The sequence below is a fragment of the Ictalurus punctatus genome, chromosome 4, assembly GCF_001660625.3.
Source record: "Ictalurus punctatus breed USDA103 chromosome 4, Coco_2.0, whole genome shotgun sequence".
Lineage (NCBI taxonomy): Eukaryota > Metazoa > Chordata > Actinopteri > Siluriformes > Ictaluridae > Ictalurus > Ictalurus punctatus.
In genome coordinates this window covers 18,116,047-18,129,735 of record NC_071284.1, presented here as the reverse complement: position 1 = coordinate 18,129,735, position 13,689 = coordinate 18,116,047, and the positions used below count along the sequence as shown (strand labels likewise).

Below are 13,689 nucleotides of genomic sequence, written 5' to 3'. Positions count from 1 at the left end.
TACTATTGTTCTTGTGCATATTTATTATTATTATTATTATTATTATTATTATTATTATTATTACTATTATTATTAGTTGTGCTTGAAAAGCACTACTATTGTTATTGTGCATACTTATTATAATTATAATTAGTAGTGCTTGAAAAGCAATACTATTGTTATTTGGCATACTTATTACTATTGCTTTAAAAGCACAACTATTGTTATTCAGCATACTTATTATAATTATTAGTGGTGCTTGAAAAGCACTACTTTTGTTATTCGGCATACCTATAAATATTATAATTGTAGGGAAACTAGCCAGCGGTGGGTGGAGCACAGACACATGGGAGGCCGTTTTAGTGTTGCCGAGGGAGATCTTTATTTAAGACGGTCTGTAGGGTGTGAGTGAGAGAGTGCGAGTGTGTATGTGTGTGAGAGTGTGTGCTTGCGTGCGGGCGTGAAATCGTGGGGTGAGGGTTCAGTTGTTCGCGGGGTTGCTGGAGTCGTGCCGGGGCTTTTCTGAGAGACGGGGGTTCCTCTCAGCCGTCAAGCAACGCCGCATTTACAGCCAGGGAGCGGAACCTTCACTTGGGTCTGAGTCGTCTGAAAGAAAAACAAGATACACACAATGCTGATTAGTAAAGCACACGGAATGCCGACAACACTGATAACTGACATGAAACCACGCGCACATCTCTTGTGAGAGGTCTTTCCCCTTTCGAATGGAAGAACACCCTTTTATACTCTTCTCTCGTCTGCTGGATGGTGGAATTTTCCCGTGCTGCGTACCATTCATCAGCTGAGGGTGTGTCGGCGGCTCCACCCTGCCCCCATGTGCTGTCCGACAGTCCAAAACATTGATGGTGTTATAGCGGGGCTGTCTCTTCAGCCCCACCGCGGCAGTCGTGGGAGGAGCGATTTTAGATTCTTGTGCAGCAACTGTCAGTCCGTCGGGGAATTGCTAGCATGATGCTAAAACATGCTAGCATGATGCTAAAACATGCTAAAACATACTATCATGATGCTAAACATGCTAGCATGATGCTAACACATGTTAAAACATGCCAGCATGATGCAAAGAGATGTTAGCATGATGCTAAAATGCGCTAGCATGATGCTAACATGTGCTAGCATGATGTTAACTCATGTTAAAACATGTTAGCATGATGCTAAAACATGCTAGCATGATTCTAACACATGCTAGCATCATGCTAACAAGTGCTAAAACATGCTAGCATCATGCTAAAACATGCGAGCATCATGCTAAAACCCTCTAGCAACCTGTCCGTCGGCGCCCCTTCCCTGTTTCGCCATGGCAAGCACCCCTCACATTTTCTTCAGGAAATGTACCTGTCTAGTTAATTTTCTTCTTCCACTTTTTTTTTCGGTGCCTACCTAGTCCCGCACCGTTTGTCAGAGATCAACGGGTGAGGTGTCAAATCGATCGTCTTATTGAGGAGAGGTGTGCTAGGACTTTTCTAAGTTATCGGAATGCTGGAATTCCCACTACGGTAGCTCAAAGTCGGAAAATTTCCCATAGACTTGCATTGAGTTTTGAAAGTATTGGCCCTCTAAAGAGAAAGCTCTAAAAGTTTTGCCTCCGTACACATTCGGCTCTAAAATGTATTGGCACCCGATCTGTTTGACTGTCAGAAGTGCTGGCACCCTATCTGTCTGGCTCTCGAAAGTATTGGCACCTTTCACCACTGGCTCTCGAAAGTATTGGCGCCACGTCAAGCACCACTCACATTTTCTTCAGGAAATTTACTGGTCTAGTTATAATCATTCTTCTTCTTCCACTTTTTTTCTTCTTCCACTAGTCCTGTACCGTTTTTTGGTCTTCACCAGCACTGTTCTTTTAGAGCATACTTATTAGTGGTGTTTGAAAAGCACTACTATTGTTATTCGGCATACTTATTTTAATTATAATTAGTGGCGCTTGAAAAGCACTACTATTGTTCTTGTGTATGCTTATTGTTATAATTCATGGTGCTTGAAAGCACTACTATTGTTATTCGGCATACTTATTATAAATGTAATAATTATTCTTCTTCCACTATTTTTTAGTGTGTAACTAGTCCCGCACCATTTGGCGGAGTCCCGCACCGTTTGTCGGAGATAATGGTGCTTGAAAAGCACTACTATTGTTATTCTGCATAGTTATTATAATTAGTGGTGTTTAAAAAGCACTTCTATTGTTATTCGGCATACTTGTTATAATTGTCAAATCGATCGGCTTATTGAGGAGAGGTGTGCTATGACTTTTATAACCGATCTGAATGCCAGAATTACCGCTACAGAAGATCAAAGTCAGAATATTTCCCATAGACTTGCACTGAGTTTCGAAAGTATTGGCCCTCTGAACAGAAACCTCTAAAAGTATTGCCTCCATTCACATTTGGCTCTAAAATGTATTGGCACACGATGTGTTCGGGTCTAAGAAGTATTGGCACCCTATCTGGCCGGCTCTCAAAAGTATTGGCACCCCGCACGGCCAGCTCTCAAAAGTACTGGTGCCCTTGACGGTCGGCTGTAAAACGTATTGGTGCACTACATGGCCAGCTCTAACAGTGCTGGTGCCCTTTCGGTCCGGCTCTCGAAAGTATTGGCGCCCCATCCCAGTTTTGCCACGGCGCGCACCACTCACATTTTCTGCAGGAAATGTACCGGTCTAGCTTTATTTCCATTGCTCTCTTCTTTTCTATGGTGGTCTGGCTTTATAATATGCAATATGTATGTCCTATATCTGGTACTGGGTGGGGGTGGGGGGGTGGGGGGTACGGGGTTTGTTTTACTTGTTCTGTTGGTGTTATTATGCTTATTTTGAAAATTCTAATAAAGAAAACTTTATCAAAAAATATTCTGCTGTTGGGTTCATTGTCATCATCTGTGTCTAGTTCACTTCATAACAGATATGGGTTTAGCTACTAATTCTAATTTAGTTATTAATTCAATTACTTCAATTGGTGACTGAGAATAATATTGTGAAAACAGTCTCTATTAGCACAGTGACAAGATGGGCAATTTAAGACATTACCTTGTGAGCACAAGCTTATTAAAAGTGTTCTTGATGCTTATCAGGCTGGAAAAGGTTATAAAACCATCCCTAAAGAGTTTGGACTCCATCAATCCACAGGCAGACAGATTGTGTACAAATGGAGGAAATTCAAGACCCTTGTTACCCTCCCAAGGAGTGGTCGACAACTGAAGATCACTCCAAGAGCAAGACGTGTAATAGTCCACGAGGTCACAAAGGAACCCAGGGTAACTTCTAAGCAACTACAGGCTTCTCTCACATTGGCTAATGTTAATGTTGATGAGTCCACCATCAGGAGAACACTGAACAACCATGGTGTGCATGGTAGGATTGTAAGGAGAAAGTCAATGCTCTCAATCACATGGACAAGCCAAAAGGCTATTTGAAAAATGTTTTGTTGATGGTGTAGGGAAAATTAACCAGTATATTTTTTATTTGGTATACTTTTATATAATATTGTATATTTTTATAAATACAATAGCAACAAAAATGCAATAGAGTCAATGCAGTAATGTGTAAATTGCAATGGGAGTGGGATGGTGTTCAGTTCAGTGTGTGTGTGTGTGTGTGTGTGTGTGTGTGTGTGTGTGTGTGTGTGTGTGTGTGTGTGTGTGTGTGTGTGTGTCGGTCCAGTCTCTGAGTATTGAGGAGTCTGATGGCTTGGGGGAAGAAGTTGTTACACAGTCTCTCTGTGAGGACCTAAATGCTTCGGTACATTTTTCCAGATGGCAGGAGGGTGAACAGTTTGTGAGAGGGGTGTGTGGGGTCATCCACAATGCTGGTGGCTTTGTGGATGCAGCGTGTGGTGTAAATATCTATGATGAAGAATAGAGAGACCTCAATGCTCTTCTCAGCTGTCCTCAGTATTCGCTGGAGGGTCTTCTGATCCGCTATGGTGCAATTTCCGAACCAAACAGTGATGCAGCTGCTCAAGATGCTCTCAATAGTTCCTCTGTAGAATGTTTTCAGGATGGGAGTTCGGAGATAGGCCTTTTTCAGCCTTCACAGAAAGTAGAGATGGTGCTAGTAGAAACTTAATATTATATGCATCAGTTTAGCTAGAGTCTGGAGCTTGCCTGTTGAATTGTTGTTCCAAATAGGAATTCCCTCATTACATTGTCGTGTTGAAGGTATTCCTGTGATGGGTATTCGTCAGTGGTCTGTTCGGCATTTGAGTGGCATCTCGGAAGACAATTGGAATGAAGAACAGAATGGAGTCTGATAGGTGGGAGGTTTGAAGAGCTGGCGCCAGCTCTCGGCTGGGTCTCCGAACAGACGTGATCTCTCTGCAGATTACGACTGGGGAGAACTTTTTGGCTCTGGATGCTCTCCACCAACTGTGTCCCTGTGTTCGATGTTGTTTTCTTCGGTGAATATGAGATCTGATAACTTCTTTGGTGTTGTTGGATTTTAACCCTTTCTGGTTAGTCCAGCCCTCTAAGGGTTCCAACCACCCAGAAGTGGTCTTTTCGAATGACTGGTGAATAGTTCGGTTTTCCCCTCCAACTAATTTGCATAATATCTCTTGGATCCGTGCTTACTCTTATTTGAAGTTAATCTTTACCCTTGTGGAATAAATGGAATTATGTAGTGAGTTATTAAAATCTGTAGTTTGCTAGCATTCTGGAAATGCTACCACTAACACACAGATACCAAACATGACGTATTTGGATATAATGACTATCTTGCCAGATATATTGGCCTAAATACAAGATAATAAAAGCCTAATAGCAACATTTTGGATTACATATATGGGTTATATGGTTTACAAAGCTTAACAGTTAGCCTAGGCACTATTACACTAGTAAATATATACATTATTAAAATATAATGAATACAATTTCGAATTATGGACATGGGTTACAGGTAGTTTACAGGTAATAATAATAATACTCAATTTGCCAGGCATGTGGTTTGAATACAGATGCACAGCAGCATGATGATTACAAATCTTGAGTTATAAACCTTGTATAAAAGCATGATACATTGAAGTAGACTTCATGCAACAGAAATCAAATGTCCTCTGCCATTGGGGTGGTGTGAAGAGCTGATTCAATAAAGGAGGGGGTGCCTCCCCCTCTCTGTTTTTCTGTGTGGGTTAACAAAGGGTCATGATGAGTCTGGCCTTGGTCCAGCCATCTGGTCTTGGTGCTTTGTTTGACTTACCATTAAGAAGGCATGTAGTTAATCTAGGTTGAAGTAGGTAGGATAAAGAAATTAGGTCAGAAAAAGGTGTTCCCAGATTCTGTGTCCTTTATGATTTTAAATGAACATAGAATCTATATGCTGTGGTCCAGGATAGGGTTTGTTTCTCAACCTACTTGTCCCATCCTAGGGGGTTGAATTCTAGCTTTGTTATATCTTCCTGCCCAGATGGCCCCTCTGACAAAAACCATTAGGTTCAGTCAATCATGTGTTTGTTCATCCACACCCAGACTAGGTAGTACCAATCTAGACAGGGTCTTTGACTTATGGTTTGAATGGTATGGTGAAGGTTGTCTAAGTGGAATGTGGCTCAATTTGATCTCTTCCTGTTTACATCTTTGCTGCCTGGTTTGCTCTGAGATCCTACAATGGAAGAAACCTAACTAGAATTTTTGGGTTTAATGAGAAGCCTTATGTTTGGCGAAAGGAAAACAATTCATTCCAGCAACCTTGTACCATCTGTGAAACATGCTGGTGGTAGTATCATGATTTGGGCCTGTTTTGCTGCATCTGGGCCAGGACAGCTTGCCATCATTGATGGAACAATGAAATCTGAATTATACAAACAAATTCTAAAGGAAAATATCAGGACATCTGTCCATTATCTGGTGTCATGGGTTTTTAACACTTTCTGTTTGACCAAACCCCAACGAGGTTGTAATCAAACAGACATAATATTTTGTTTGGGGTGTAACTGCATTAGCCTCCCCTCACATCAATCAACATACTGCTCATTGTTCAGATGTTCATGCACTTCTCACTCTTTCTAAGTATAATTTTTGTCTTTATTTTTTACAATGAGAATATAATGCAAGTTACTAAATTCTACCATACACCAGTAATCTGGAAATGCAAAAACCAAGTCGTATACAGTGCTGTGAAAAAGGATTTGCCTGATATCTTCTGTTTTGTGTATATTTCATACTAAATTGTTTCAGAAATTAAAACAAAGGCAACCTGAGTAAATGCAAAATATGTTTTTTAAATGATGATAATAAGTCTTTTATTAGTCACATATACATTACAGCACAGTGAAATTCTTCTTTTTGCATATCCCAGCATGTTAGGAAGCTGGGGTCAGAGTGCGGGGTCAGCCATGATATAGCGCCCCTGGAGAAGGTTAGGTTTAACCTGGGGCTTGACCCTCCGACCTTCCAATCAGTAATCCGGAGCCTTGACCATCAAGCCACCACTGCCAATGTTATTTATTAAAGCAAAAAGGTTATCCAATACCAACTGTCCCTGTGTGAAAATGTACTTGATCCCGTAGTTACTAATTCCCCAAATCTATGAAACTGCATTCATAATGGTGTTCCGCTGGACTAGACGCAACCAGGCCTGATTATTGCCAGCCCTGTCCAATCAAATCAACACTTAAATAGATCATTTTCTACAGCATGAAGTTGGTTAAAGGGTCTTATCCAGTAACACATTATGACAATCAGTCTGGGAAGGGTTACAAAGCTATTTCAAAGTCTCTGGGACTCCTAAAAACCACAGTGAGAGCCATTTTCTCCAAATGGAAAGAAAAACTAAGCACAGTAGTGAACTGAGTGGCCGACCTTCAAATATTCTTCCACAAGCACAGAAACTACTCATCCAGGAAGTCACAAAAGAACCCAGTACAACATCAAAGGAACTACAGGCCTCTCTTGGATCAATGAAGGTCACTGTTCATGACTTCACTATCAGGAAGACACTGGCCAAAAATGGCATCTCTGGAAGAGTGGTGAGGCGAAAACCACTGATAACCCAGATGAACATCAAGGCTCATCTGAATTTTGCCAGAACACACCTTGATGAGCCTCAAACCTTTTGGGAGAGTGTTCTGTGGATTGATGAGTCAAAAGTGGAACTGTTTGGAAGACAGGGATCCCATTACCTCTGACATAAAACAATCACAGAATTCCACAAAAAGAATATCATACCTATGGTCAAGCATTTTGGTGGAAGTGTGATGGTGTGGGGATGCTTTGCTGCTTCAGGGCCTGGGTAACTTTCAATAATTGAGGGAAACATGAATTCTGCTCTCTTCCAAAAAATCATAAAGGAGAATGTCTGGTCCTCAGTATGTAAGTTGAAACTCAAGCACAACTGTATTATGCAACAAGAAAATGATCCAAAGCATAGGACTAAGTCCACCTCTGAATAGCTCAAAAAAGCTAAATTTAGGTTATGGAGTGGCCTAGTAAAAGTCCTGACTTGAATTAATTTAGATGCTGTGGCAAAACTTTAAATGGGCAGTTCATGCTCGTAAACCCTCCAATGTGGCTGAAGTAAAGTACTTCTGCAAAGAATAATGGGCCAAAATTCCAACACGGCACTGTGAAAAACTGATTTCCTGTTAGCAGAAGTGTGTAGTTGCAGTTATTGCTGCTAAAGGTGGCACAACCAGATTTAACGTTCATGGGGGCAATTAGTTTTTCACAAGGGTGATAGGTGTTGGATAACTTTTTTGTTTCAATAAAAAAAAATAAAAAATAACTGTATAGTGTGTTTACACAAGTTGCCTTTGTTGTATGTTGTATTTCATTTGAAGATCTAAAACAATTTATTATGAGATATACACAAAACCAAAAGAAATCAGGATGAGGCAAATACATTTTCACAGCACTGTATTGTAAGCATGATATATTTTGTTATATTATTAACTTGTTAGTCATAATAGCATGAATATTTAATTATTAAAAGCAGAATAAGCACTTTATTGGTTATAGATATAGATAATGTGATTACAACTCATAACAAGATTGTTCAGAGCCTGCAGCCATAGTAGGCATTGTATAGTGATCTCATACGTGTCAAGAGGGAAAACTAGTCTCTGTACAGTTTTCCCTACTGTCTCATTCCAAGGGAAGCCTGCTCTAGCTCTCCCCCTTTGTCTTAAATCACAGGTTTTAATGCAATGGTGTGTTTTACAAGTGAGAAAAAGTATGAGTGAGCTTCATCATCCTCATTTGGATGTTAGTCAACACTGGGGTCCAGGAGATTCCTGATCCTAGGGGATGAATTATGAATTTAGTGTTGCTTTCCCAAGCATAGTTTTCCTATGGGACCATTGGTTTAAGTCCACCTCTGCAAATTCTCATCTTTAGCTCAAACTTGCTGGTACCATCTTGACAGGATCTCTGATTTTACTGCCCAGATGATCCTGCAGTGTGGATTTGGGGCCTCTCATGGAATTCTGTTATTGTTCTGCCACTCAGATTTGGACACCCAGCTCTGCCTGGCTCACTCTGAGGTTCTACATATGAAAAGTTTAATATTTAGCCTTAATGTAGGCCTATCCACTAAAAAGTTCAGCAGAGTCCAAATATAACTTGAGACACTAGTCTTTTAATACTACCAGACATTGTAGTTGAACTTGGTTTAGTCATTGTATTATTGATCTATTTACATAGGCCATTAATAAATTTGTTTCTCACCATTATTGTCAAATACATTTTGTGCTACAGATTGTGGTAGGTTGTGAAGCAGAAAGCTGTGAAGATCATCATCCAGTGCTTCTACAATACAGAAAAGATGCCAGGTGAGTGAAAGAATGGTACAGAGATAGAAGAATTGATTGAAAACTAGAGATTCAGATAGAGAGACCAAGAAAGAGAGAGATAAACTTATTATTTTTTGTTAAGGATGATGCTTTCTGACGCTGAGCAGGCATAGTTGTCTGTTATGGCAATTGACATCAAGACCACCTTTAACAAGAATGGTTTTCTAGTCAACCAGATCAGATTAACCAGCACAGACCAGCACCAACTAGCATTGGACTATTATGAATACTTTTTTTTCAGCAGGGAAGCATGCCAAAAATATTTTTGCAGAAAACGTCTATTTTATGAATTGCATAATTATTGATGACCAATATACCCACATTGTTTTTTGATAAACTTTTAAGATAAGCTGTGCTTCATGTACTGTCTTATATCAGTTTGCTTATGTCTTTTCTCTACAGGTCAGACCTTTGGCACTTGGTGCAGTCTGCATGCCTCCCCTCTTCGGCAAATAATGTGGGGTGTTCCCCTTTCCAGTTCCATGAATCCAGCATCTACAGCGTAGTTAACAGCTTATTATGGACCAGAGTTACTTTGCAGCTACATGACCATGTCTCTTCTGGGTATGGAATACTGTTTCAGTTGTTATTTCTGTGAGATAAACATTCGGTTTGTATATGTGTGACATATGGAAAACCCCACTGAATGTCACTGTTGCTGAATTCTGGAAAACAGCAGAAAAAAACATAAGAATTCCATCCAAAGCGAATTACCGTTTTGAACAAAATGACGTGTTAATAATAATATACTCTGACATCTCTCCTTTAAGAATGTACTTAAAAATAACATGCCTTTCCTTAGCTTTCCGCAAAGATCATATTCAATATGGAGGCAGTTAAACAAAATGCTGTAAGGGCAGTAAATTGAGTCAGTTTGCCTAAAGATGTTTAAAACCCTGTTAGGTACACTCTAAAAACAAATCTTTTGGCTCAACAAAAAAAAAATTAACGCAACAGTCTGCATCAAATCTTTTTGAGTTAACTTCTAATGAAATTAAGTTCAACCAACAAACTATACTGAGTTAGACGAATTACCTTTTTCCTCTACAATCAAATGTATTTTCAATTATTTTGTAGAAAAAACACACATCCCTAAGTTGATTACTCATAAAATTAAGTTGATCCACCTAGTTTTTTACACATTATTTAAAAGGAATTTAAGTGTTATGTACTTAATTACCATAATTATGAACACAATTTTTTTAAGTTGACAACCGTTTAAAAATCAATTTGCTATAATTAGATATTCTTCAGTAGTTTATAGCTTTCATATTTTTGTTAATTTTATAGCGCTTATTAAATGAATTCAACAACAACAATATTGTTAGAAAATTAACTTTTTTTATTTTGAACTGCAATATTTACATTTTGAAAACAAACAACAATTAATTTATTTTTCCCCACAAATTCCCTCTTCTGTTACACTACCAGTTTTGGTGCCTCTTCAGTGGACTTAAAAATACAAAACTGCAAAATCTGAATAAAATCTGATAGTGCTCTGAAACAAGTGGAATCTTCAGAAAATACTGTTCTTGAGACTCATTACTTTTGCACTGGCTTTCAGTCCATCAAGTTCAAGGAACAGCTTCTGAAACACGTCAAAAGTATATTTTAGTTCCTTGCGATAGCTCAGATTCAGATCATATATTATGCCCATCACACCTTGGGATATTGATTCCTTCCAGGATTTTGGTTCCCTCAACTACGATGGTTGCTGTCTTGTGGTCAGATCCTGGGGTGGACCAGTCACTGATGATGGCAATTTTCATCACTTGCCTATCAAGTCCTGCCTCAAACTCTTCTGTGTCCTTGTAAAGCAAATGAAAATATAGATTAGCATGTTAGAGATAATGAATTGGATGATTACTGCTGACTTGTTAGACTGTCACTCTTACTGAATATAATGGAGCCATTATTTATTTAATTTTAACCCTTATACACACACATACACATGCACCCAATTACTCAAATGGTCTAAATAGTTTGCATCAGTAAGAAATTTTTTTTTGCATTATAAAACACAATAATGGTAACATAACATGTCCATTTTTCTTTTATAACACAACTTAAATTATATGTTCTATGACCAAATTGACCTGCTATACTAAATTAGATTTCTCAACAATTGCCCAAAATGAGCTTAATCCAGGAAATTATCGAACGGGGGTGTTGGGACAAGAACCAGTTAAAAAGCAAAGCAAAAGTTGTTCCCTTTCAATGGGAACTTTGACGTTGCATTTAGCATAACAGTATGGGAACGCCTTGTGCACATGACCAGTATCTGAAGCTTGTGTAAAATCATGCCTGTACTTATAGGCCTGCCATGATCAGGTGACGTGGCAATTAAGCGCGTCGCATGATATATATATGGCACCTGTGAACCACGTCACCAGCCTTATTATCTTCAGCGAGACTGCATGTCTGTTTTTTTTGTTTGTGTGACAAAAACGCTTCATTTCTACTCGATATTTTCTTAAAATCTTTTAACTTTTCTATCCTTTTTTTAGAGGAAAAGAGAGGTAAGTAATGAGCGAGAAAGAATTCAAGAAGTGTGTTATGGCTTGCTCCCGTTTCATTACGGGGAAAAGTGCACACTTTCTGGGTGAAGTGTTTGGCGGTGTAGTATGTGATGGCAGCCTCGAGAGGCTGCGCATGGTAACGCCTACATTAAGCAGCTTGGCTCGCGACTCACGCTCTTCACGAAAAAAAAATGGAAGCCGGAGCGAGTTGGGTTTCAGAGCCTCGCGGATCTGGGCCGGCCGCTGCCGAGGCAGCCAGCCGTCTCAGGTTCGGGGGATCTCTTATAGATCCGGAAGAGGAGCCGGAGACAAGCGCTGCTCTATCTCTTGCTCTATCTTCTGGGTTCGGCTCTCTGCTGGAGTTTGGAGCTCATGCCGCGTCTCCTCCTTCTGCTATGGAAAGCCAAAAAGTAATAATTCCTCTCTGACTCCGAGGAGTTAGAAGGATGTGTTAAAAACTGAGAGCAGCATATAAAGAGCTGCTTGAAGTGATTACCCAGTGAAAGTAAATCCCTCACACTGCAGAAACTCCCCTGTCTTCCAGTAGTGCATGGCAAAATCTCAGGCTTCTGGGGGAAAACCACGCATAAGCCATATTCATAACCCCACGATGTTGGATTATTTGGCCATTGTGGCAATGAACGGCATGGCTATTTAGCTATTTTCAAGGTGGAGGAGGCGCTTGAGAGCTACCTCTCTCCACCGATGGCAGGTAATTACGGGGGCCGGCTTGCATCCAAGCCATGTAAGGCCACCGTGGCATTGGTGGGCAAGCCTATGTAGTAGTACTCTTGCATGTGGGTCACTGCAGACAATGAAAGGGTTGCAGGCCTACCAAGCAGACCTGCTGAGTGAGCTCGACATATGGCGGCATTAAAAAAAAAGCCAGTTCCTTCCCTGTTGTCTCGAGCTCACCCGGGCGTCCACGAGTGGAGCCTGGGCCAGCACTAGTGTGAGGGAGACCCAGAAGGCGAGTATGGCAGCCCGCCAACCCCTGCAGACAGCCACAGGAACCAGGTGGCCACAGTCGCGGTCTGCTACTAGGTCTGATCTGAGAATGGTCATAAAGGCCAAGCAGGCAAAGAAGAGTGGTCCTGAGGGGCCGTGGAGGGATGTATCTGGGGACGTGAGGTTGTTAGGGCAGGTAGCCCCCAGTGCTACTGTAGGGCCTCCCCTAGCCAAGGCGGTGTCCAAGTTTTTAGTGTTCTCTGGTCAGCGAGCTGTCACAGGGCAACGAAAATCTGATGCTTTCCCTCCAATAGAATGTGGAATAGTTAACGTCACTAAAAGACCATCAGGCAGCGTGCAAACTACTGTCAAATGTGTCTCCATGGGTTCTGTCTACCATAGAAAGGGTTACCGGGTCCAGGTTATAGCTCGACCCCCCCCGTTCACAGGTGTGCTCACCACAGCAGTCAGCACAGACCAGAGCCCTACGTTAGTGCAGGAAGCAAGTTCCCTTTTGGACAATGGGGCCATAGAACATGTACCCCGTTCCCGAAGGGAGGGAGGTTTACAGCCATTATTTCCTGTTCCGCAAAAAAGTGGGAGTATGCAGCCAATTTTAGATCTGCATCATCTAACCGTACTCTTCGGACATACAGGTTCAGAGGCTGATGCTCAAACTTATCGTGCCACAGATTCAGTTCAAGAACTGGTTTGTGGCGATAGATCTAAAAGGTTTATATTTCCACATAGGTATATTGCTAGCTTTATCCCTTCGCACCTTCACAAAGTGCATGGATGTCACTCTGGCTCCATTGGGACTCCAGGGCATCTGTGTACCAAACTACCTGGATGACAGGTTAATTCTAGCACGATCCAGGGAGCTGGCGGTTCAACATCGAGATGTTGTTCTCGCCCACATGAAGAGCTTGGGGCTCAGGTTGAATCCCAGAAAAGTATGCTTTCCCCGGTGCAGTGGACAACTTTTCTAGGAGTTATAGGGTTCTACTACGATAAGGGTGTTTCTATCCCCAACATGCGTAGTGTCAATCCTATCAACACAGAGCAAGATAAAGCTGGATCTTGGGAGACTTTTGGGGTGGAGTCCACACATGTGGCCGAGGTCACATCTGTATGCTGCTCCCCCATCACTCTGCTCCCATAAGCTCTAGCAAGAGTTCGCCAAGACAGTCTGCTAGTAGCACCTTTTTGGCCAGCTTGAACATGGTTCTGAGAGATAATATCCCAACGAGATGACACTCCTTGGATTCCCGTCCGCAGGGATCCACTGTAGACCCAGTAAACTGCGCAATAGCTACAGTCCTGGAGCTCCTACAAGAACACTTCTCAACGGGGTGAGCTCCTTCTACAATCAGGGTTACGTGGCCGCCATTTCGGCCAGCCACGCCCCTGTTGATGGAGCCTCTGTGGGGCAATATCCTCTAACTTTG

General features: G+C 41.3%; 1 protein-coding gene across 1 annotated transcript in view; it reads left to right on the top strand.

Annotated features, from left to right (window-relative positions):
* reln (reelin) overlaps positions 1-13,689 on the top strand; it is a 610,589-nt gene that overhangs the window by 553,689 nt on the left and 43,211 nt on the right. The window contains exons 58-59 of the mRNA XM_053678020.1: positions 8,680-8,753; positions 9,177-9,338. Coding sequence (XP_053533995.1) covers positions 8,680-8,753; positions 9,177-9,338 — 236 coding nt within the window. The remainder of the gene's footprint in view (positions 1-8,679; positions 8,754-9,176; positions 9,339-13,689) is intronic.